This window comes from Rana temporaria, chromosome 4 (assembly GCF_905171775.1).
Source record: "Rana temporaria chromosome 4, aRanTem1.1, whole genome shotgun sequence".
In the NCBI taxonomy this organism is placed as follows: domain Eukaryota; kingdom Metazoa; phylum Chordata; class Amphibia; order Anura; family Ranidae; genus Rana; species Rana temporaria.
In genome coordinates this window covers 474,643,524-474,670,155 of record NC_053492.1, presented here as the reverse complement: position 1 = coordinate 474,670,155, position 26,632 = coordinate 474,643,524, and the positions used below count along the sequence as shown (strand labels likewise).

Below are 26,632 nucleotides of genomic sequence, written 5' to 3'. Positions count from 1 at the left end.
TTGCAGGGCATATGAATCAGCAAATGACATTGTCCCTTTACAGCACTGAACCTGCCCATCAACACAAAAAACAAAAAAAAAAACACCCTTTACAACACTAAACACGTCCCGCAAGTGCGAGGCAGAAACCGAGAATAATTCTGTCCCTTGGCGCTCGTCTATTTTCTCCGATGCACTGCGCATGCGCCCGGCACAATCAGCTGATCAGGAAATCAGCTGTTGTGCCGTTCTGTACTGCGCATGCACAGCCTGGGGTGGACATTTTTTTTTTTTTTTTTGCCTTTTTCGGAAATTCAAAAATTCGGAAATTGGAAAATCCAAATTTTCGGAATTTCTGAATTTTCGAATCTCCGAATTACGAAATCTGGAAAATCCAAATTTTCGGAATTTCTGAATCTCCGAATTACGAAATCTGGAAATTCGGACATTTCGGAACTAACTAATTTGTCAAAAGTCGTTAAAAAACTAATTCGGAAACCAAACGTCTACTATTCGACAGAACACCGGCAGCGAGCCGGTACACAGATCAGTCATCGGCTGTGTCCTCCGGTCAGATCGCGGCTGCTCGCGAGGCGCCATATGGGAGGACGTCATATGGCGTCCACCTGGATTGACGAAAGGCTAAACAAAGAAAACGTATCCCTCGCCATCGATTTTAACCACTTGTCCACCGGGCCTATTCTGGCACTTCTCTCCTTCATGTAAAAAATCACAATTTTTTTGCTAGAAAATTAATCAGAACCCCCAAACATTATATATATATATATATTTTTTTTAGCAGACACCCTAGGGCAGGGATATGCAATTAGCGGACCCCCAGCTGTTGCAAAACTACAAGTCCCATCATGCCTCTGGGTGTCATATTTGTGGCTGTCAGAGTCTTGCTATGCCTCATGGGACTTGTAGTTCTGCAACAGCTGGAGGTCCGCTAATAGCATATCCCTGCCCTAGGGAATAAAATGGCGGTCATTGCAAATTTTTTTCCTCGCACAGTATTTGCGCAATCATTTTTCAAACGCCTTTTTTGGGGGGAAAAAAAACGGTTTCATGAATTAAAAAAATAACAAAACAGTAAAGTTAAGCCCAACTTTTTTATATAATGTGAAAGATGAAGTTACGCCGAGTAAATAGATACCTAACATGTCACGCTTTAAAATTGCGCACACTCATGGAATGGCACCAAACTTCGGTACTTAAAAATCTCCATAGGTGATGCTTTAACATTTTTTATAGGTTACTATTTTCGAGTTACAGAGGAGGTCTAGTGCTAGAATTGTTGCACACGCTCTAACGCACGCGACGATACCTCACATGTGGGGTTTGAACGGCGTTTACATATGTGGGCGGGACTTGCATGCGTGTTCGCTTCTGCGCGCGAGATAACGGGGACAGGGGCGTTTTGAAAAAAAATGTTTTTTATTTTTATTATACTTAATTTTTTTTATTTTTACACTTTTTTTGATCACTTTTATTCCTATTACAAGGAATGTAAACATCCCTTGTAATAGGAATCAGTGTGACAGGTCCTCTTTATGGAGAGAGGCGGGGTCAATAAGACCTCCCCCTCCCCCCACATCTATCCTCCAGGCTTACAAGCATGAAATCGGTGAAAAAAATAATTCACTGATCTCATGCCGACAGCCACGATAGCGGCTTTGTTTACTTCCGGGCGTGACGTCGCGCCCAGGCCTCCGACGGTCATAGAGATGACTGGTGACCATCTGGTCACCAGTCATCTCTATGCTTCCCAGGCAGCGCCGGCCGATTCGCTCTCCGGACCCCTGATGGCACGGGAGAGCCCGGAGAAGCACTGAATGGCGGTGGGACGTCCCCTTCTGCTGCCTATAAGAACGATCAAGCGGCGGGACTGTGATATCTGAATGATGCCTGTAGCTGCACCCATCATTCAGATATCACCGCACAAAGTCGAGGACGTCATATGACGTCCTCCGGATGTCATTTTGGATAGGGGGGGGGGGGGGTCGGGTTATAACCCCTGTCAATTTCTTATTTTTCCATCTGTGTCCCATGGTAGAGATTTCCCTTCACTTCCTGTTCCATAGCCAAAACAGGAAGTGAGAGGAAATCCCTTCAAATTGAGGAAACCCCAGAACTAGTGTCCTCTCTATTCCTGTTCTGGGGACAGGAATAGAGAGGACACTAGTTTTGGGGTTCCCTTAATTTAGAGGGATTTCCTCTCACTTCCTGTTTTGGCTATGGGACAGGAAGTGAAGGGAAATCTCTACCATGGGACACAGATGGAAAAATAAGAAACCCCAAAAATGTGGGATTTTCTTTTACTTTTGCCAACAACTGACACCAGGACAAAGAGAGGAGATGGTGAATCTCCCCAACAGGCGTAAAAAAAAAAAAAAAAACAACACTTACAGGGGTTCTAATCCCTCTCCACTCATTCAACGCTAGAACAAAAAAAAAAACTTGGAAAATCCAAAACAGTTGGAATTGATTCTTTCCCGCAGAAAATGGACTGATAGCAACTTATCATCAGGCCCCAAATTGTGGGAGGGAATATCTAGGTTGGTTTCTCAAGGCAACCAATCAGATTGTCACTTCCCCTGACAATGCTGTCCTTGGACACTGAGAAGGGATTGTGATTGGCCGTTATTGGTTCTGATATTCTTTTGGTCTCTGTACTCAGAAATAAGAGTGAAGACTCCCCACCTGAACCTGTAATTCTCCCGCTTATTATTAACGAATCCGTCCGCCAGATCCCGAGGAACGGTGATCTCCAGCGAGGAGCCTCCGGATTCCTCATGGTTGATGGAATAGATCTGAGGAGAGACAACAAGGAGGTAAAAATCAATAAAAAAACAAAGCATCCAGCCCAACCCCCACCCCCCCTCCCCACTACAGGAGGAGGTGCCAAATCCCAGGCCAATTTTCAGCTTTCAGCGCTGTCACACTTTGAATGACAATTGCGCGGTCATACAACGCTGTACACATATGAACTTTGTATCATTTTCTTCCCACAAATAGAACTTTTTAATGGTGGTATTTTATCACCTCTGCGGTTTTTAATTTTTCCTAAACAAATTAAAAAAAAAGGCCGAAAATTTTGTAAAAAAAAAAAAAAAGTTTTTCTTTGTTTTTGTTAAAAATGTTTGTAAATAAGTAAGTTTTCTCCTTTACTGATGGGCACCAACGAGGCTGCACTGACAAGCACTGATGAGGCGGCACTGAGGGCACTGATGAGGCGGCACTGACGGGCACCGACGAGGCGGCACTGATGAGGCTGCACTGTGTTATATCCTCTGTGCCGTCCGCATTAGCATTGGCATCATGACCACGATACTGAATTTTGTAGCTGTATGCCCCCAAGAATAGGGCATAGCGTTGGAGGCGGGCCGCAGTAGTCTGGGAGATGCCTTTGTCAGGGCTAAAGATCTGAAGGAGTGGTTTATGGTCCGTCAGTATGGTGAATTCCCTACCATACAGGTAAAGATGAAACTTCTTAATTGCCCATATCAGCGCAAGAGCCTCTTTGTCAATGTGTGAGTAATTGCTTTCTGCTTTTGTCAAAGACCTGGAGGCAAATGCCACTGGTTTTTCTGACCCATCTGGTAAGATGTGAGATAGTACCGCCCCCAGACCATAGGGTGAGGCATCACAAGCCAAGGTGAGAGGCTTCTGGAGGTCATAGTGCACGAGCATGCGTGACGCCAACAGCTTCCGCTTAGAAACTTCAAAAGCACGTTGGCATGCAGCCGACCAGTCCCATCTGGAGTGTTTCTCCAAAAGCTTGTTCAATGGAAACAAGGTGTGTGCCAGATCTGGCAGGAATTTGTGGTAATAGTTCAGCAAGCCAAGGTATGATCGCAGCTGCTGGACGTTGGTTGGGGCTGGAGCTTTGACTAAAGCATAAACCTTGGCTTCCGTGGTGTGTATACCTTCTGCATCCACAAGGTGGCCACAAAACTCCAATTTAGGCACCATGAATTGGCATTTTGCTAAGTTCACTTTCAGACCCTGTTCTTGGAGTCTCGCCAACACAAGCTCCACATTCTGCTTATGTTCCTGGTCGGTCCGTCCTGTAATGAGCATGTCATCTAGCAGGCACTGAGTGAAAGGAATGTCCGCCAAAATCTCGTCCATTTTTCGTTGCCAAATGGCTGGGGCAGAGGCTACCCCAAACACCATCCGATTATATTGATACAGTCCTTTGTGGGTGTTGATGGTCAGAAACTTGCGGGAAGAAGGATGGACCTCAAACTGTAAATATGCTTGTTTGAGATCAAGCTTGGTGAACTTTTGACCTCCTGCAAGAGAGGCAAAAATGTCATCTACTCTGGGTAGGGGATACTGGTCTATTTCCAGTTGAGAGTTCAGTGCCATGCGGAAATCGCCACAAATGCGCAAGTCCCCATTCGATTTCTTTACCGGTACAACTGGTGATGCCCACTCGCTGTGCTCTACCTTTGAGATGACACCTTGTTCCTCCAGGCGACTTAGTTCTGCTTCCACACCTGCTCGGAGTGCAAAAGGTACTGTCCGAGCTTTGAAGAACTTAGGCTGAGCGTTGGGTTTCAGCTTGAGTCTCACACAGTCATGCTTTATTTTTCCCAACTGGTCATCAAAAATATTTGGGAACCGCTGCTTCAGGGACACCACCCATCCCTCATTATCTCCTAATGGAATGGTAACGGTGTTACAGGGACTTATGGCGATGTCTGGCATACCAAAGTGAGCAATCCAGTCTCTCCCAAAGAGAGGGGGTCCCCCATTTTCTAGGATATATAATGGCAGTCTCTTTGCCTGACCCTTGTACAATACCTGTACTTTTGCGTAACCCAGTGGGTGGAGTATCTGCTTTGAGTATGTCTGCAGTTTGATTGGTGTTGGGCGGACAGTTTTTCGGGTCTGAAGTTGTCTCCATTGTTTCTGGGTGATAACTGAAACTGCTGCTCCTGTGTCTACATCCATCCTGAGTTTCTTTCCCTCAATGGTTACATCTACAGTCATTGCGGAGGGTGCTGAATGCATATGATGTATGTCTAACCTGTGGAGCACTTCCTCATCCTCTGACTCAGATGATGATGTAGATCTTCCCACCATATATGTCTTAGTCTTGGGGTTCAGAGGTTGTTTATCTCGCACCTTCTTGCTACGGCAAACTCGTTTCAGATGGCCGGTCCTACCACAATTATGACAGGTCTGATCCTTAAACCGGCAGACTTTGTAATCATGGTCTGTATTGCCACAACGGTGGCAAGCTGACTCCCGGCTTGGTGGGGGTCTGTATTTACAGTTTGCAGCAGTTGGCTTGACTGCTGTTCTGAAAACTTCCTGCTTCACCTCTTCCCTTCTGCTCTGGGGGTTCAATTCCTCTGTATCTTTCACAGCCATTTCCATCACTGAAGCTATCTCAATTGCCTTTGTAAGGGTAAGGTCTTTCTCTGTTAACAGTCTCTTTTGTGTTGACTCACAATTCAGTCCCATGACAAACTTATCTCTCAGTGCAGTAGGTAGGTAGTCCCCAAAAGAACAGGTCGAGGCTAGTCTGCGAAGGGCGAGCACATAAGCTTTAATCTCTTCACCTGTCTGTTGCTGCCTCTGATAGAAGCGAAATCTTTCTGCAATCTCTAATGGTTTAGGCTGGAAGTGATCCTCTAGCAGTGTCAGCAGCTCTGCCAATGTCTTAGCTGCTGGTTTTACAGGGGAAAGCAGATCCCTCAGAGTGTCATATGTCTTGGCCCCAACCACTGTCAGAAACACTGCTACTTGCCTGTTGTCTGTGATGGCATTTGCACTGAAATACTGTTCCAGCCTCTCAACCCAGGAACTCCAGGATGTCTGTTCTCCATCAAACTCACTTAATGTCCCGATTAATGACATTTTCCTGCTGGGATCTGTGATTGCTTTTATCCAGGTGACAATCCACAATGTCTTTGTCTCTCTCTCAGACTGATAGACACTTTGTAAATCCCATCCTCGTCGCCACTGTTATATCCTGTGTGTTGAGAGGGAGACAAGACTCTGGTCTGGAACAATGGATGTTTATTCAGTACAGGCTGTACCCTGGAACATGCATCTCAGGACATTACAGCTTATCTCTGCTTTCTACATGTGGTCTCTCTAAGATGGCTACTATGCCCCTTGACCCTTGTCATCACTGCTGGGTGGAGCCAGCCTTAAAGTGCCAGTACATGTGGAACCCTTCAGGTATAACACACTGATGGCTGGCAGTGATGAGAACTAAAAGGGCGGCAAAGATGGGCACTGATAGTTGGTACTGATAGACAGCACTGATAAGAACTAAAAGGACGGCAATGATGGGCACTGATAGGCAGCAATGGTGGGCAGCGATAGTTGGTACTGATAGACAGCACTGATGAGGCGGCACTGATGAGAACTACAAAGGGCAGCAATGATGGCCACCGATAGTTGGTACTAATAGACAGCACTGATTAGGGGGCACTGATGAGGCAGCACTGATGAATAGAGGTCGACCGATATGGGTTTTTCTCTGGCCGATGCCGATATTTATAAATCTGGGCGGCCGATGGCCGATATATGATGCCGATTTTTGCAGCCGTTTTTTTTTTTTTCTTTTGGTGGCACTGGCTCGTGGCACTGGATGGCACTAATTGGCACTGGAAGATGGCACTAGCAGAAGGCACTTATTGGCACTGGCAGGTTGCACTGGATGGCACTGAAAGATGGTACTAGCAGATGGCACCGATTGGCAGGTGGCACTTATTGGCACTGGCAGATGGCACGTGGCACTAACAGGTGACACTAGCAAGTGGCACTGGTTGGCACTGACTGGCAGGTGGCACTAATTGGCACTGGCAGGTGGCACTGGGTGGCAATAGTTAGCACTGGTTGGCATTGGCAGGTGGCACTGATGGCTTTAGTTGGCACTGGTAGGTGGCACTGGATCGCACTGGCAGGTGGCACTGGATGGTGGCACTGGTATTGGCACTGGCAGATGGCACTGGATGGAAGGTGGCACTAATTGGCACTGGATGGTGGCACTGGTATAAAAAAAAATGGTGTCACCCCTCTCAGTACAGACCCCCTCTCCCTCCAGTATAGACACACCCCCCCCCCTTGCTACAGACACCAGAGAGCGGTGTGTGTCCCACGAGCGCGGTCCCCTCCTCCACAGCATCAGGAAAGGCCGCGGCTTCGGCCTAGCTCCGGATCCGTGGCACCGCTAGCGGCCATGTAAAATATTGATTTCTCCAAAACGCCCAAATATCGGCCGATATATCGGTCGACCTCTACTGATGAAAACTAGAAAGGAGCGGCAATGATGGGCACTGATAGTTGGTACTGATAGACAGCACTGATGAAGAGGCACCGACAGTCATTACTGATAGGCACAGATTGGCATCCCAGGTGGGCATCCTAGTGGGCACCGCTGATGGGGCTGCACTGATAATCAATGTGTGGATTATCAGCGCAGACCCCCCCCTGTCTTGAGAGCTGCTGATCATCTCTTCTGAACCCGCGGCTGATTTTCAGCATACAGTTCTGACAAACTTCATATCATTGAAGGAAGGATGAATGGCGATAAAAATCTGCCGCCATCTCCCAGGAAGATGAAACGAGGGAGGAGATCTCAGGAGGACAATCATCCCAAACACAAGGCCAAGGAGACTCTCCATTGGTTTCCAAGAAAGAGAAAATAAAAGCTGCTAGAATGGCCCAGCCAATCACCGGACTGGAATCCAATAGACAATCTAGGGAAAGATCTAAAGATCAGAGATCATAGAAGAGGAACCTTCAAGATCTGAGGAGTGTTTGTGTGGAAGAACGGGGGCCAAAATCACACGCATGCGACTCGTTTCTCCATACAGGAGGCGTCCCGAAGCCGTCATTTCCAACAAAGGATTTTCTACCAAGTATTAACCACTTGGCGACCGCGTCCTGTACATTTACATTGGCAGAATGGCGCGGCTGCGCAAAGTAACCTATATTTACGTCACTTTGAATTTTGCGCCGTGCGGGCATGCACGCGCCCCGTGACCGTGCCTGCTGACTCGTTGTCCACTGGTGTCCCACGAACGTGTCACAGAGCTGCAGAATGGGGAGATGCCAGTGTAAACAAGGCATCCCCCAGTTCTGCCTAGTGACAGGACACTGATCGTCTGTTCCCTATCATCGGGAGCAGCGATCAGTGCCGTGCCACTCCTAGCCACGCCCCCACACAGTTAGAATCACTCCCTAGGACACACTTAACCCCCTTCCTCGCCCCCTACAGTGTTTAACCCCTTCCCTGCCAGTGTCATTTACACAGTAATCAGGGCATTTTTATAGCACTGATCCCTGTATAAATGACAATGGTCCCAAAATAGCGCCAAAAGTGTCTGATGTATCCGCCATAATGTCCCAGTCATGATAAAAATCTCAGATTGCCGCCATTACTAGTAAAAAATAAAAATTATTAATAAAAATGCCATAAAACTATCCCCTCCGAGTATAAGCCTGGGGTATCCATCTGCATGCCTCACTGTGCCCATGCCTCACTGTGCCCATGACTAGACTGACATTTAACATGGGAGTTTATGGAAGGGGTGCCCAGCCGTAGGTCGCCCAGTAGACAAACATTGCACACTTGTAGAGGAGAAATGTGGCTACATGTGTGCCAAGTTCAGGGTCCAGGGAACCTACGACTGGCCGATACCGGGTCCCCAAAGTCACCGGAGAAATTACCATTTAACCACTTAAGACCCGGACCAAAATTCAGGTAAAGGACCCGAACAGTTTTTGCGATTCGGAACTGCGTCGCTTTAACTGACAATTGCGCAGTCGTGCGACGTGGCTCCCGAACAAAATTGGCGTCCTTTTTTTTCCACAAATAAAGCTTTCTTTTGGTGGTATTTGATCACCTCTGCGGTTTTTATTTTTTGCGCTATAAACAAAAATAGAGCGACAATTTTGAAAAAAAAAAAATCAATATTTTTTACTTTTTGCTATAATAAATATCCCCAAAAAAGATATATAAAAAAAAAAAAAAATTCTCCTCAGTTTAGGTCGATACGTATTCTTCTACCTATTTTTGGTTAAAAGAAAAAAAAAAAAAAAAAAAAAAAAAAAAATCGCAATAAGCGTTATCGATTGGTTTGCGCAAAATTTATAGCGTTTACAAAATAGGGGATAGTTTTATTGCATTTTTATTAATATTTTTTTTTTTTTACTACTAATGGCGGCGATCAGCGATTTTTTTTCGTGACCGCGACATTATGGCGGACACTTCGGACAATTTTGACACATTTTTGGGACCATTGTCATTTCCACTAGGGGGCGCTGAAAGGGGTTAAGTGTGACCTCATGTGTTTCTAACTGTAGGGGGGCGGGGCTGGACGTGTGACGTCAGTGATCGTCTTTCCCTATATCAGTAAACAGACGATCAGTGACAGTGCCACAATGAAGAACGGGGAAGCTGTGTTTACACTCACCTCTCCCCGTTCTTCAGCTCCGGAGGACCGATCGCGGGACACCGGCGGCGATCGGGTCCGCGGGTCCCGTGGGTGCGGTCACGGAGCTTCGGACCGGGTCGCGTGCACGCGCGACACCACGGCTGGGCGTAAAGGGCCATGTACAGGTACGTGCTGAGCCGTGCCATTCTGCTGACGTATATCGGCGTTGGTTAACATGGGAGTCTCAGGAAGGGGTGCTCAGCATCTTGGAGATCTCAGGTGTGAATTGCAGGTAGATCCATCACAGAGCTCCGCCCACATCGCAGTCTGTCTGGCGCTTGGCGGAGCGGCTATTGCTGATACAGATGTCATTCTTCCGCCTGTCACATTCACAATTTCCATACATCCCGGATTAGGAGGACGCGCCGAATCCCGGAAATATCTACAATCCGTCAGGAAGACGTGACAAGACCCCAATAAACACGGAGATGTGTTTTAGCAACCAGACCAGCAATAGTCGCTAAATAAACAACATCTGCCGGTGATTTCCAGTTTTAGCGGGAGATTCTGACACATAAAAATTAACCACTTCAGCTCCAGGAGGTTTTACCCCCCTTCATGGCCAGACCATTTTTTTGCTATACAGTGCTGTGCTTATTTATAACCATTTTAACCCCCCCGGAGGATTTGGCTGCCCAATAACCGGGGCAAGTTTTTGCGATTCGGCACTGCGTCGCTTTAACTGACAATTGCGCGGTCGTGCGACGTGGCTCCCAAACAAAATTGGCGTCCTTTTTTTTCCCACAAATAGAGCTTTCTTTTGGTGATATTTGATCACCTCTGCGGTTTAATTTTTTTTTCGCTATAAACAAAAATAGAGCGACAGTTTTGCAAATAAATAAATAATATTTTTTACTTTTTTCTATAATAAATATCCCCCAAAAATATATAAAAAAACTTTTTTTTCCCCTCAGTTTAGGCCGATACGTATTCTTCTACCTATTTTTGGTGAAAAAAAAAAGTAAAAAAAAAAAAAAAATCGCAATAAGCGTTTATTAATTGGTTTGCGCAAAACTTATAGGGCCAGATTCTCGTAGATCCGCGTATCTACGAGCGTATGCCATTAACACTACGCCGCCGCAACTTACTGGAGCAAGTGCCGTATTCTCCAAGCACTTGCTCCGTAATTTGCGGCGGCGTAGTCTAAATGGGCCGGCGTATCCCCGCGTAAATCAAAGGAGGCGGCTTGTATTTCATTTAAGCGCTCCCCCTTGCCGACCGAACTGCACATGCGCCGGCCTTAAACGTAGGCCACTGCGCATGCTCCGTAGTACGCCGCAAATACATTGGTTGCGACCTGAACGTAATTAACGCACAGCCCTATTCGCGACGAGTTACGTAAACGACGGAAAAAAACAGACGCTGTCCCGACGGCCATACTTAACATGGCATACGGCAGAACGACGTAAGGTTACCCCTCATATAGCAGGGGTAACCTTACGGAAACAACGACGAGGCGGCGCAAATTCATTCGGGAATCGGCGTATCAGGCTCATTTGCATAGACAAATGAGAAATCGTCGTAAATGCCATCTAGCAGCCAGCGTGGAATTACATCTAAGATCCGATGGTGACTTACGCCAGTCGGATCTACGACGTATCTATGCGTAAATGATTCTAAGAATCACTCGCATAGATACCCGGGCTCAGAAACAGAGATATGACGGAGTATCTGGAGATACACCGTCGTATCGCTGTTGAGAATCTGGGCCATAGCGCCTACAAAAAAAAAAGGGGATAGTTTTATGGCATTTTTATTTTAATTTTTTTTACCAGTAATGGTGGCGATCTGCGATTTTTATCGTGACTGCGATATTGCGGCGGACACTTTTGATGCTATTTTGCGACCATTGTCATTTATACAACGATCAGTCCTATAAAAATACACTGATTACTGTGTAAATGACACTGGCAAGGAAGGGGTTAAACACCAGGGGGGCGAGGAAGGGGTTAAATGTGTCCTAGGGAGTGATTCTAACTGTGTGGGGGCGTGGCTACATGTGACACAACACTGATCGCCGCTCCCGATGAGAGGGAACAGTGTCCTGTCACTAGGCAGAACAGGGAGATGTCTTGTTTACAAAGGCACCCCCCCCCCCCCCGTTCTGCCGCTCCGTGACACGATCGCGGGACACCGGCGGACATCGCTAGGCGGCAGATTCAAAGCAATGAATACATACGTTGCTTTGCCTGCCTGTGCGTTCTGCCGACGTCTATCTACATTAGGCAGCCGGCAAGTGTTTTTTGCACGGTCATGCAACACTGCACCCAAATTACATTTAGATTTTTTTTTACACACAAATAAAGATTTATTTTGGCGATATTTGATCACCTCTGGGGTTTTTATTTTTTCAAATATTTTTATTAAAAAACAAATATTTTCTTCTGTTATAAAAAATATCCAATTAACCACACCCCCGCCCGGCGTATAGCAGAATGATGGGCAAATGGGGAACAGTTATCCTGCCTGGGTGTCATAGGAGGATGGGATGGAGGAATCTGAGGATGGGATGGAGGAATCTGAGGATGGGATGGAGGAATCTGAGGATGGGATGGGGGGGGGGGATCTGAGGAAGGGATGGAGGGAATAGAGGGACGGGACCTGAGGCTGGGATGGAGGGATGGAATGGAGGGACCTGAGGATGGGATGGAGGAATCTGAGGATGGGATGGGGGGGGGGGATCTGAGGAAGGGATGGAGGGAATAGAGGGATCTGAGGATGGGATGGAGGGAATAGAGGGACGGGACCTGAGGCTGGGATGGAGGGATGGAATGGAGGGACCTGAGGATGGGATGGAGGGATCTGAGGATGGGATGGAGGGATCTGAGGATGGGATGGAGGGATGGAATGGAGGGACCTGAGGCTGGGATGGAGGGATAGGATGGAATGAAGGGACCTGAGGATGGGATGGAGGGATCTGAGGATGGGATGGGATGGAGGGATCTGAGGATGGGATGGAGGGATCTGAGGATGGGATGGGGGGATGGGAGGATGGGATGGAATGGAGGGACCTGAGGCTGGGATGGAGGGATGGGAGGATGGGATGGAGGGATGGAATGGAGGGATCTGAGGATGGGATGGAGGGGGGGGGGGGATCTGAGGAAGGGATGGAGGGAATAGAGGGACCTGAGGCTGGGATGGAGGGGTCTGAGGATGGGATGGAGGGATCTGAGGATGGGATGGAGGGAATAGAGGGACGGGACCTGAGGCTGGGATGGAGGGATGGAATGGAGGGACCTGAGGCTGGGATGGAGGGATGGAATGAAGGGACCTGAGGATGGGATGGAGGGATCTGAGGATGGGATGGGATGGAGGGATCTGAGGATGGGATGGAGGGATCTGAGGATGGGATGGAGGGATGGGAGGATGGGATGGAATGGAGGGACCTGAGGCTGGGATGGAGGGATGGGAGGATGGGATGGAGGGATGGAATGGAGGGATCTGAGGATGGGATGGAGGGATCTGAGGATGGGATGGAGGGACCTGAGGATGGGATGGAGGGACCTGAGGATGGGAAGGGGGGATCTGAGGATGGGAAGGGGGGATCTGAGGATGGATCTGAGGATGGGAAGGGGGGATCTGAGGATGGGAAGGGGGGATCTGAGGATGGGAAGGGGGGATCTGAGGATGGGAAGGGGGGATCTGAGGATGGGATGGAGGGACCTGAGGATGGGATGGAGGGACCTGAGGATGGGAAGGGGGGATCTGAGGATGGGAAGGGGGGATCTGAGGATGGGAAGGGGGGATCTGAGGATGGATCTGAGGATGGGAAGGGGGGGTCTGAGGATGGGAAGGGGGGATCTGAGGATGGGAAGGGGGGATCTGAGGATGGGAAGGGGGGATCTGAGGATGGATCTGAGGATGGGATGGAGAGATCTGAGGATGGATCTGAGGATGGGAAGGGGGGATCTGAGGATGGGATGGAGAGATCTGAGGATGGGATGGAGAGATCTGAGGATGGGATGGAGGGATCTGAGGATGGGATGGAGGGGATCTGAGGATGGGATGGAGGGGATCTGAGGATGGGATGGAGGGATCTGAGGATGGGATGGAGGGATCTGAGGATGGGATGGAGGGGATCTGAGGATGGGATGGAGGGATCTGAGGATGGGATGGAGGGATCTGAGGATGGGATGGAGGGACCTGAGGATGGGATGGAGGGACCTGAGGATGGGAAGGGGGGATCTGAGGATGGGAAGGGGGGATCTGAGGATGGGAAGGGGGGATCTGAGGATGGATCTGAGGATGGGAAGGGGGGATCTGAGGATGGGAAGGGGGGATCTGAGGATGGGAAGGGGGGATCTGAGGATGGATCTGAGGATGGGATGGAGAGATCTGAGGATGGATCTGAGGATGGGAAGGGGGGATCTGAGGATGGGATGGAGAGATCTGAGGATGGGATGGAGAGATCTGAGGATGGGATGGAGGGATCTGAGGATGGGATGGAGGGGATCTGAGGATGGGATGGAGGGATCTGAGGATGGGATGGAGAGATCTGAGGATGGGATGGAGGAGATCTGAGGATGGGATGGAGGGATCTGAGGATGGGATGGAGGAGATCTGAGGATGGGATGGAGAGATCTGAGGATGGGATGGAGAGATCTGAGGATGGGATGGAGGGATCTGAGGATGGGATGGAGGGATCTGAGGATGGGATGGAGGGGATCTGAGGATGGGATGGAGGGATCTGAGGATGGGATGGAGGAGATCTGAGGATGGGATGGAGGAGATCTGAGGATGGGATGGAGGAGATCTGAGGATGGGATGGAGGAGATCTGAGGATGGGATGGAGGGATCTGGGGATGGGATGGAGGGATCTGAGGATGGGATGGAGGGGATCTGAGGATGGGATGGAGGGATCTGAGGATGGGATGGAGGGATCAGAGGATGGGATGGAAGAGATAAATCATCCCAGAAGGACACAAATCCCTCCCCACCTCTATTATATCTCCAGTATCACCCAGAAATATGTCCCCCAATATTGTACACATGGAGGTGCACCCAGAATTCCGTCCCCCGGATACTGACCCCCCCTACAGAACGTTCCCAGAATTCTTCCCCGTATAATGTTGCCCCTCCTCCCTCTCCCGTATTACGATTGCCCGGTATGGAGGCCGCTCCCCCCTCCTCTCCCGGTATCTCACCCCGGAGGTGTGGCGGCGGCTATTCGGTCGGAGGCGGCAGTAGATTCGGATGGCCTCCCGCACCATCTTCTTCACCATAGCAACCGTAACTACGGACTCCGCGAAGACACGTGATCGGGGAGAACGGGTCACATGACCAAACAAACACCCTAAGATACGCCTTCATTAGCGACACGCCCACCTTTAAAGAACGTCCTACTCATAAATATTCACCGAAACTCCGCCCCCTTCACCTGTTTAAACCCCTCCCCCTGCTGTATACTCTGCACTGTACACCCCTCCTGCACATACATCCTGTACAGTGGGGGGGGGGGGGGAGTATTTGCCCCCTGCTGATTTTGTACATTTGCCCCATTGACAAAGAAATGATGGCCCCCGGATTCTCGTCGAACTCACGCCAACGTATCTACAGATACGCCTCGTAAGTGTAAATGTGCGTCGTCGTATCTGTGCGCCGTGCCCACAGAACTAGATACGCCTGAAAATAGGCTTCCTCCGACCGACGTAACTTTCCTACGCCGGCGTATCTTGGGCGCATATTTACGCTGGCTGCAAGGGGCGCTCCCATTGATTTACGAATATGCAAATGACTGTGATACGCCGATTCACGAACGTAGTTGCGCCCGTCGCAGTAATTTACGCCGTTTACGTAAGGCGTACGTCCGGCGTAAAGTTATTCCACATATTGGAGGCGCATCCCATGCAAAGGTATTGAGGACGGAACAGCCGTCGTACTTTACGTCGTTTACGTAGGACTACGTGAATGGGGCTGGGCGTAGATTACGTTCAGTGATTCGACGTATCTTAGGTGTTCATTCCAATGTGATTCTGAGCATGCGCACTGGGAAGCGTCCACGGGACGGCGCATGCGCCGTTCGTTCGGCCCATCATTTGCATGGGGTCACGGTTCATTTAAATGGATCACGCCCACCTTCCACTTACTTTGAATTAGGCGGGCTTACGCCGACGATTTTTACGTTACGCCGGCGCAACGTTGGGAGCATTTGCATTGTGAATTGGGTCCACCGTCATACATGGAGAACACCATCCCCCGCCGTCATACATTGAGAACACCATCCCCCACCGTCATACATGGAGAACACCATCCCCCACCGTCATACATGGAGAACACCATGCCCCCCCCCGTCATACATGGAGAACACCATCCCCACCATCATACATGGAGAACACCATCCCCCACCGTCATACATGGAGAACACCATCCCCCCCCCCGTCATACATGGAGAACACCATCCCCTGCCGTCATACATGGAGAACACCATCCCCACCATCATACATGGAGAACACCATCCCCCACCGTCATACATGGAGAACACCATCCCCACCATCCTACATGGAGAACACCATCCCCCCACCGTCACACATGGAGAACACCATCCCCCACCCCCGTCATACATGGAGAACACCATCCCCCACTGTCATACATGGAGAACACCATCCCCCGCCGTCATACATGGAGAACACCATCCCCCACTGTCATACATGGAGAACACCATCCCCCACCGTCATACATGGGGAACACCATCCCCCCGCCGTCCTACATGGAGAACACCATCCCCACCGTCATACATGAAGAACACCATCCCCCCACCATCATACATGGAGAACACCATCCCCCACCGTCATACATGGAGAACACCATCCCCCGCCATCCTACATGGAGAACACCATCCCCCACCGTCATACATGGAGAACACCATCCCCCGCCGTCATACATGGAGAACACCATCCCCCACCGTCATACATGGAGAACACCATCCCCCGCCATCCTACATGGAGAACAGCATCCCCCACCGTCATACATGGAGAACACCATCCCCCGCCGTCATACATGGAGAACGCCATCCCCCACCATCATACATGGAGAACACCATCCCCCACCGTCATACATGGAGAACACCCTCCCCCACCGTCATACATGGAGAACACCATCCCCCCACCGTCATCCATGGAGAACACCATCCCCCACCATCATACATGGAGAACACCATCCCCCACCGTCATACATGGAGAACACCATTCACACCGTCATACATGGGGAAAACCATCCCCCCACCATCATACATGGAGAACACCATCCCCCACCGTCATACATGGAGAACACCATCCCCCCACCGTCATACATGGAGAACACCATCCCCCCACCGTCATACATGGAGAACACCATCCCCCCACCGTCACACATGGAGAACACCATCCCCCACCGTCATACATGGAGAACACCATCCCCCACCGTCATACATGGAGAACACCATCCCCCACCGTCATACATGGAGAACACCATCCCCCACCGTCATCCATGGAGAACACCATCCCCCACCATCATACATGGAGAACACCATCCCCCCCACCGTCATACATGGGGAAAACCATCCCCCCACCGTCATACATGAAGAACACCATCCCCCCACCGTCATACATGGAGAACACCATCCCCCCACCGTCATACATGGAGAACACCATCCCCCACCGTCATACATGGAGAACACCATCCCCCACCGTCATACATGGAGAACACCATCCCCCACCGTCATACATGGAGAACACCATCCCCCACCGTCATACATGGAGAACGCCATCCCCCACCATCATACATGGAGAACACCATCCCCCCCACCGTCATACATGGGGAAAACCATCCCCCCACCGTCATACATGAAGAACACCACCCCCCACCGTCATACATGGAGAACACCATCCCCCACCGTCATACATGGAAATTGCCAACAAGGGTTTCCCCAAAATAAGTTTTGCGAAGGGGTCAAATACTTATTTAATTTATTAAAATGGAAAAATCTGAGGATGGGATGGAGGGATCTGAGGATGGGATGGAGGGATCAGAGGACAGGATGGAGGACATCTGAGGATGGGATAGAGGGATCAGAGGATGGGATGGAGGGATCTGAGGATGGGATGGAGGACATCTGAGGATGGGATAGAGGGATCAGAGGATGGGATGGAGGGATCAGAGGATGGGATGGAGGGATCTGAGGATGGGATGGAGAGATCTGGGGATGGGATGGAGAGATCAGAGGATGGGATGGAGAGATCTGAGGATGGGATGGAGGAGATCTGGGGATGGGATGGAGGGATCTGGGGATGGGATGGAGGAGATCTGAGGATGGGATGGAGAGATCTGAGGATGGGATGGAGGGACCTGAGGATGGGATGGAGGGATCTGAGGATGGGATGGAGAGATCTGAGGATGGGATGGAGAGATCTGAGGATGGGATGGAGGGATCTGATGATGGGATGGAGGGATCAGAGGATGGAATGGAGGGATCTGAGGATGGAATGGAGGGGATCTGAGGATGGGATGGAGGGATCTGAGGATGGGATGGAGGGATCTGAGGGTGGGATGGAGGGATCTGAGGATGGGATGGAGGGATCTGAGGATGGGGTGGAGGGATCTGAGGATGGGATGGAGGGATCTGAGGATGGGATCTGAGGATGGGATGGAGGGGGATCTGAGGATGGGATGGAGGGGGATCTGAGGATGGGATCTAAGGATGGGATGGAGGGATCTGAGGATGGGATGGAGGGATCTGAGGATGGGATGGAGGGATCTGAGGATGGGGTGGAGGGATCTGAGGATAGGATGGAGAGATCTGAGGATGGGATTAGAGGAGATCTGACGATGGGATGGAGAGATCTAAGGATGGGATGGAGAGATCTGAGGATGGGATGGAGGGGATCTGAGGATGGGATGGAGAGATCTGAGGATGGGATGGAGGAGATCTGAGGATGGGATGGAGGGATCTGAGGATGGGATGGAGGGATCTGAGGATGGGATGGAGGGATCTGAGGATGGGATGGAGGGATCTGAGGATGGGATGGAGAGATCAGAGGATGGGATGGAGGGATCTGAGGATGGGATGGAGGGATCTGAGGATGGGATGGAGAGATCTGAGGATGGGATTGAGGGATCTGAGGACGGGATGGAGGGATCTGAGGATGGGATGGAGAGATCTGAGGATGGGATGGAGAGATCTGAGGATGGGATGGAGGAGATCAGAGGATGGGATGGAGGAGATCTGAGGATGGGATGGAGGGATCTGAGGATGGGATGGAGGAGATCTGAGGATGGGATGGGGGGGATCTGAGGATGGGATGGAGGGATCTGAGGATGGGATGGGGGAGATCTGAGGATGGGATGGAGGGATCAGAGGATGGGATGGGGGGGATCTGAGGATGGGATGGAGAGATCAGAGGATGGGATGGAGAGATCAGAGGATGGGATGGAGGGGATCTGAGGATGGGATGGAGAGATCAGAGGATGGGATGGAGGAGATCTGAGGATGGGATGGAGCCTGGAGGGATCTGAGGATGGGATGGAGGGATCTGAGGATGGGATGGAGCCTGGAGGGATCTGAGGATGGGATGGAGGGATCTGAGGATGGGATGGAGAGATCAGAGGATGGGATGGAGGAGATCTGAGGATGGGATGGAGGGATCTGAGGATGGGATGGAGGGATCTGAGGATGGGATGGAGGAGATCTGAGGATGGGATGGAGGGATCTGAGGGTGGGATGGAGAGATCTGAGGATGGGATGGGGAGATCTGAGGATGGGATGGAGGGGATCTGAGGATGAGATGGAGGGATCTGAGGATGGGATGGAGAGATCAGAGGATGGGATGGAGGGATCTGAGGATGGGATGGAGAGATCTGAGGATGGGATGGGGGGATCTGAGGATGGGATGTAAAAATCTGAGGATGGGATGGAGAGATCTGAGAATGGGATGGAGGGACCTGAGGATGGGATGGAGGGAATCTGAGGATGGGATGGAGAGATCTGAGGATGGGATGGAGAGATCTGAGGATGGGATGGAGGGATCTGATGATGGGATGGAGGGATCAGAGGATGGAATGGAGGGATCTGAGGATGGAATGGAGGGATCTGAGGATAGGATGGAGAGATCTGAGGATGGGATTAGAGGAGATCTGACGATGGGATGGAGAGATCTAAGGATGGGATGGAGAGATCTGAGGATGGGATGGAGGGGATCTGAGGATGGGATGGAGGGATCTGAGGATGGGATGGAGGGGATCTGAGGATGGGATGGAGGGATCTGAGGATGGGATGGAGAGATCTGAGGATGGAATGGAGGGATCTGAGGATGGGATGGAGGGGATCTGAGGATGGGATGGAGGGATCTGAGGATGGGATGGAGGGGATCTGAGGATGGGATGGAGGGGATCTGAGGATGGGATGGAGAGATCTGAGGATGGGATGGAGGGATCTGAGGATGGGATGGAGAGATCAGAGGATGGGATGGAGGGATCTGAGGATGGGGATGGAGGGATCTGAGGATGGGATGGAGAGATCTGAGGATGGGATTGAGGGATCTGAGGACGGGATGGAGGGATCTGAGGATGGGATGGAGGAGATCAGAGGATGGGATGGAGGAGATCTGAGGATGGGATGGAGGGATCTGAGGATGGGATGGAGGAGATCTGAGGATGGGATGGAGAGATCAGAGGATGGGATGGAGGGATCTGAGGATGGGATGGAGGAGATCTGAGGATGGGATGGAGGAGATCTGAGGATGGGATGGGGGGGATCTGAGGATGGGATGGAGGGATCTGAGGATGGGATGGAGGGGATCTGAGGATGGGATGGAGGGATCAGAGGATGGGATGGGGGGGATCTGAGGATGGGATGGAGAGATCAGAGGATGGGATGGAGAGATCAGAGGATGGGATGGAGGGGATCTGAGGATGGGATGGAGAGATCAGAGGATGGGATGGAGGAGATCTGAGGATGGGATGGAGCCTGGAGGGATCTGAGGATGGGATGGAGGGATCTGAGGATGGGATGGAGGGATCTGAGGATGGGATGGAGCCTGGAGGGATCTGAGGATGGGATGGAGGGATCTGAGGATGGGATGGAGAGATCAGAGGATGGGATGGAGGAGATCTGAGGATGGGATGGAGGGATCTGAGGATGGGATGGAGGGATCTGAGGATGGGATGGAGGAGATCTGAGGATGGGATGGAGGGATCTGAGGGTGGGATGGAGAGATCTGAGGATGGGATGGAGGGATCTGAGGATGGGATGGAGGGGATCTGAGGATGGGATGGAGGGATCTGAGGATGGGATGGAGAGATCTGAGGATGGGATGGAGGGATCTGAGGATGGGATGGAGAGATCTGAGGATGGGATGGGGGGATCTGAGGATGGGATGGAGAGATCAGAGGATGGGATGGAGAGATCAGAGGATGGGATGGAGAGATCTGAGGATGGGATGGAGAGATCTGAGGATGGGATGGAGAGATCAGAGGATGGGATGGAGGGGATCTGAGGATGGGATGGAGGGATCTGAGGATGGGATGGAGAGGTCTGAGGATGGGATGGAGGGATCTGAGGATGGGATGGAGAGATCTGAGGATGGGATGGAGAGATCTGAGGATGGGATGGAGAGATCAGAGGATGGGATGGAGGGGATCTGAGGATGGGATGGAGGGATCTGAGGATGGGATGGAGAGGTCTGAGGATGGGATGGAGTGATCTGAGTTAGGATGGAGGGACCTGAGGATGGGATGGAGGGATCTGAGGATGGGATGGAGGAGATCTGAGGATGGGATGGAGGGATCTGAGGATGTGATGGAGAGATCAGAGGATGGGATGGAGGGACCTGAGGATGGGATGGAGGGATCTGAGGATGGGATGGAGGGATCTGAGGATGGGATGGAGAGATCTGAGGATGGGATGGGGGGATCTGAGGATGGGATGGGGGGATCTGAGGATGGGATGGAGATATCTGAGGATGGGATGGAGAGATCTGAGGATGGGATGGAGGGATCTGAGGATGGGATGGAGGAGATCTGAGGATGGGATGGAGGGATCTGAGGATGGGATGGAGAGATCAGAGGATGGGATGGAGGAGATCTGAGGATGGGATGGAGGGATCTGAGGATGGGATGGAGGGATCTGAGGATGGGATGGAGGAGATCTGAGGATGGGATGGAGGGATCTGAGGGTGGGATGGAGAGATCTGAGGATGGGATGGGGAGATCTGAGGATGGGATGGAGGGGATCTGAGGATGAGATGGAGGGATCTGAGGATGGGATGGAGAGATCAGAGGATGGGATGGAGGGATCTGAGGATGGGATGGAGAGATCTGAGGATGGGATGGGGGGATCTGAGGATGGGATGTAGAGATCTGAGGATGGGATGGAGAGATCTGAGAATGGGATGGAGGGACCTGAGGATGGGATGGAGGGAATCTGAGGATGGGATGGAGAGATCTGAGGATGGGATGGAGAGATCTGAGGATGGGATGGAGGGATCTGATGATGGGATGGAGGGATCAGAGGATGGAATGGAGGGATCTGAGGATGGAATGGAGGGATCTGAGGATAGGATGGAGAGATCTGAGGATGGGATTAGAGGAGATCTGACGATGGGATGGAGAGATCTAAGGATGGGATGGAGAGATCTGAGGATGGGATGGAGGGGATCTGAGGATGGGATGGAGGGATCTGAGGATGGGATGGAGGGGATCTGAGGATGGGATGGAGGGATCTGAGGATGGGATGGAGAGATCTGAGGATGGGATGGAGGGATCTGAGGATGGGATGGAGGGGATCTGAGGATGGGATGGAGGGATCTGAGGATGGGATGGAGGGGATCTGAGGATGGGATGGAGGGGATCTGAGGATGGGATGGAGAGATCTGAGGATGGGATGGAGGGATCTGAGGATGGGATGGAGAGATCAGAGGATGGGATGGAGGGATCTGAGGATGGGGATGGAGGGATCTGAGGATGGGATGGAGAGATCTGAGGATGGGATTGAGGGATCTGAGGATGGGATGGAGGGATCTGAGGATGGGATGGAGGAGATCAGAGGATGGGATGGAGGAGATCTGAGGATGGGATGGAGGGATCTGAGGATGGGATGGAGGAGATCTGAGGATGGGATGGAGAGATCAGAGGATGGGATGGAGGGATCTGAGGATGGGATGGAGGAGATCTGAGGATGGGATGGAGGAGATCTGAGGATGGGATGGGGGGGATCTGAGGATGGGATGGAGGAATCTGAGGATGGGATGGGGGGGATCTGAGGATGGGATGGAGGGATCAGAGGATGGGATGGGGGGGATCTGAGGATGGGATGGAGAGATCAGAGGATGGGATGGAGAGATCAGAGGATGGGATGGAGGGGATCTGAGGATGGGATGGAGAGATCAGAGGATGGGATGGAGGAGATCTGAGGATGGGATGGAGCCTGGAGGGATCTGAGGATGGGATGGAGGGATCTGAGGATGGGATGGAGGGATCTGAGGATGGGATGGAGCCTGGAGGGATCTGAGGATGGGATGGAGGGATCTGAGGATGGGATGGAGAGATCAGAGGATGGGATGGAGGAGATCTGAGGATGGGATGGAGGGATCTGAGGATGGGATGGAGGGATCTGAGGATGGGATGGAGGAGATCTGAGGATGGGATGGAGGGATCTGAGGGTGGGATGGAGAGATCTGAGGATGGGATGGGGAGATCTGAGGATGGGATGGAGGGGATCTGAGGATGAGATGGAGGGATCTGAGGATGGGATGGAGAGATCAGAGGATGGGATGGAGGGATCTGAGGATGGGATGGAGAGATCTGAGGAGGGGATGGGGGGATCTGAGGATGGGATGGAGAGATCAGAGGATGGGATGGAGAGATCAGAGGATGGGATGGAGAGATCTGAGGATGGGATGGAGAGATCTGAGGATGGGATGGAGAGATCAGAGGATGGGATGGAGGGGATCTGAGGATGGGATGGAGGGATCTGAGGATGGGATGGAGAGGTCTGAGGATGGGATGGAGGGATCTGAGGATGGGATGGAGAGATCTGAGGATGGGATGGAGAGATCTGAGGATGGGATGGAGAGATCAGAGGATGGGATGGAGGGGATCTGAGGATGGGATGGAGGGATCTGAGGATGGGATGGAGAGGTCTGAGGATGGGATGGAGTGATCTGAGTTAGGATGGAGGGACCTGAGGATGGGATGGAGGGATCTGAGGATGGGATGGAGGAGATCTGAGGATGGGATGGAGGGATCTGAGGATGTGATGGAGAGATCAGAGGATGGGATGGAGGGACCTGAGGATGGGATGGAGGGATCTGAGGATGGGATGGAGGGATCTGAGGATGGGATGGAGAGATCTGAGGATGGGATGGGGGGATCTGAGGATGGGATGGGGGGATCTGAGGATGGGATGGAGATATCTGAGGATGGGATGGAGAGATCTGAGGATGGGATGGAGGGATCTGAGGATGGGATGGAGGAGATCTGAGGATGGGATGGAGGGATCTGAGGATGGGATGGAGGGATCTGAGGATGGGATGGAGAGATCTGAGGATGGGATAGAGAGATCTGATGATGGGATGGAGGGATCAGAGGATGGAATGGAGGGATCTGAGGATGGAATGGAGGGATCTGAGGATAGGATGGAGAGATCTGAGGATGGGATTAGAGGAGATCTGACGATGGGATGGAGAGATCTAAGGATGGGATGGAGAGATCTGAGGATGGGATGGAGGGGATCTGAGGATGGGATGGAGGGATCTGAGGATGGGATGGAGGGGATCTGAGGATGGGATGGAGGGATCTGAGGATGGGATGGAGAGATCTGAGGATGGGATGGAGGGATCTGAGGATGGGATGGAGGGGATCTGAGGATGGGATGGAGGGATCTGAGGATGGGATGGAGGGGATCTGAGGATGGGATGGAGGGGATCTGAGGATGGGATGGAGAGATCTGAGGATGGGATGGAGGGATCTGAGGATGGGATGGAGAGATCAGAGGATGGGATGGAGGGATCTGAGGATGGGGATGGAGGGATCTGAGGATGGGATGGAGAGATCTGAGGATGGGATTGAGGGATCTGAGGACGGGATGGAGGGATCTGAGGATGGGATGGAGGAGATCAGAGGATGGGATGGAGGAGATCTGAGGATGGGATGGAGGGATCTGAGGATGGGATGGAGGAGATCTGAGGATGGGATGGAGAGATCAGAGGATGGGATGGAGGGATCTGAGGATGGGATGGAGGAGATCTGAGGATGGGATGGAGGAGATCTGAGGATGGGATGGGGGGGATCTGAGGATGGGATGGAGGAATCTGAGGATGGGATGGGGGGGATCTGAGGATGGGATGGAGGGATCAGAGGATGGGATGGGGGGGATCTGAGGATGGGATGGAGAGATCAGAGGATGGGATGGAGAGATCAGAGGATGGGATGGAGGGGATCTGAGGATGGGATGGAGAGATCAGAGGATGGGATGGAGGAGATCTGAGGATGGGATGGAGCCTGGAGGGATCTGAGGATGGGATGGAGGGATCTGAGGATGGGATGGAGGGATCTGAGGATGGGATGGAGCCTGGAGGGATCTGAGGATGGGATGGAGGGATCTGAGGATGGGATGGAGGGATCTGAGGATGGGATGGAGAGATCAGAGGATGGGATGGAGGAGATCTGAGGATGGGATGGAGGGATCTGAGGATGGGATGGAGGGATCTGAGGATGGGATGGAGGAGATCTGAGGATGGGATGGAGGGATCTGAGGGTGGGATGGAGAGATCTGAGGATGGGATGGGGAGATCTGAGGATGGGATGGAGGGGATCTGAGGATGAGATGGAGGGATCTGAGGATGGGATGGAGAGATCAGAGGATGGGATGGAGGGATCTGAGGATGGGATGGAGAGATCTGAGGATGGGATGGGGGGGATCTGAGGATGGGATGGAGAGATCAGAGGATGGGATGGAGAGATCAGAGGATGGGATGGAGAGATCTGAGGATGGGATGGAGAGATCTGAGGATGGGATGGAGAGATCAGAGGATGGGATGGAGGGGATCTGAGGATGGGATGGAGGGATCTGAGGATGGGATGGAGAGGTCTGAGGATGGGATGGAGGGATCTGAGGATGGGATGGAGAGATCTGAGGATGGGATGGAGAGATCTGAGGATGGGATGGAGAGATCAGAGGATGGGATGGAGGAGATCTGAGGATGGGATGGAGGGATCTGAGGATGGGATGGAGAGGTCTGAGGATGGGATGGAGTGATCTGAGTTAGGATGGAGGGACCTGAGGATGGGATGGAGGGATCTGAGGATGGGATGGAGGAGATCTGAGGATGGGATGGAGGGATCTGAGGATGTGATGGAGAGATCAGAGGATGGGATGGAGGGACCTGAGGATGGGATGGAGGGATCTGAGGATGGGATGGAGGGATCTGAGGATGGGATGGAGAGATCTGAGGATGGGATGGGGGGATCTGAGGATGGGATGGGGGGATCTGAGGATGGGATGGAGATATCTGAGGATGGGATGGAGAGATCTGAGGATGGGATGGAGGGATCTGAGGATGGGATGGAGGAGATCTGAGGATGGGATGGAGGGATCTGAGGATGGGATGGAGGGATCTGAGGATGGGATGGAGAGATCTGAGGATGGGATAGAGAGATCTGAGGATGGGATGGAGAGATCTGAGGATGGGATGGAGGAGATCTGAGGATGGGATGGAGGAGATCTGAGGATGGGATGGAGGGATCTGAGGATGGGATGGAGGGGGGTCTGAGGATGGGATGGACAGATCTGAGGATGGGATGGAGGAGATCTGAGGATGGGATGGAGAGATCTGAGGATGGGATGGAGGGATCTGAGGATGGGATGGAGAGGTCTGAGGATGGGATGGAGGGATCTGAGGATGGGATGGAGGGGGGTCTGAGGATGGGATGGAGGGATCTGAGGATGGGATGGAGGGATCTGAGGATGGGATGGAGAGATCTGAGGATGGGATGGAGGGATCTGAGGATGGGATGGAGGGATCTGAGGATGGGATGGAGGGATCTGAGGATGGGATGGAGGGATCTGAGGATGGGATGGAGAGATCTGAGGATGGGATGGAGGGATCTGAGGATGGGATGGAGGGATCTGAGGATGGGATGGAGGGATCTGAGGATGGGATGGAGGGGGGTCTGAGGATGGGATGGACAGATCTGAGGATGGGATGGAGGAGATC

At 51.6% G+C, this 26,632-nt stretch overlaps 1 protein-coding gene across 1 annotated transcript in view; it reads right to left on the bottom strand.

Moving 5' to 3' along the window:
* Window positions 1-14,736, bottom strand: part of KIF6 (kinesin family member 6) — a 336,021-nt gene extending 321,285 nt beyond the window's left edge. Inside the window, exons 1-2 of the mRNA XM_040347859.1 lie at window positions 14,591-14,736; window positions 2,683-2,792 (exon numbers count right to left, since the gene is read on the bottom strand). Of these exons, the coding sequence (XP_040203793.1) occupies window positions 2,683-2,792; window positions 14,591-14,668 (188 nt within the window). The 5' untranslated portion in view covers window positions 14,669-14,736. The remainder of the gene's footprint in view (window positions 1-2,682; window positions 2,793-14,590) is intronic.
* Between the last annotated feature and the right edge of the window lie 11,896 nt (window positions 14,737-26,632).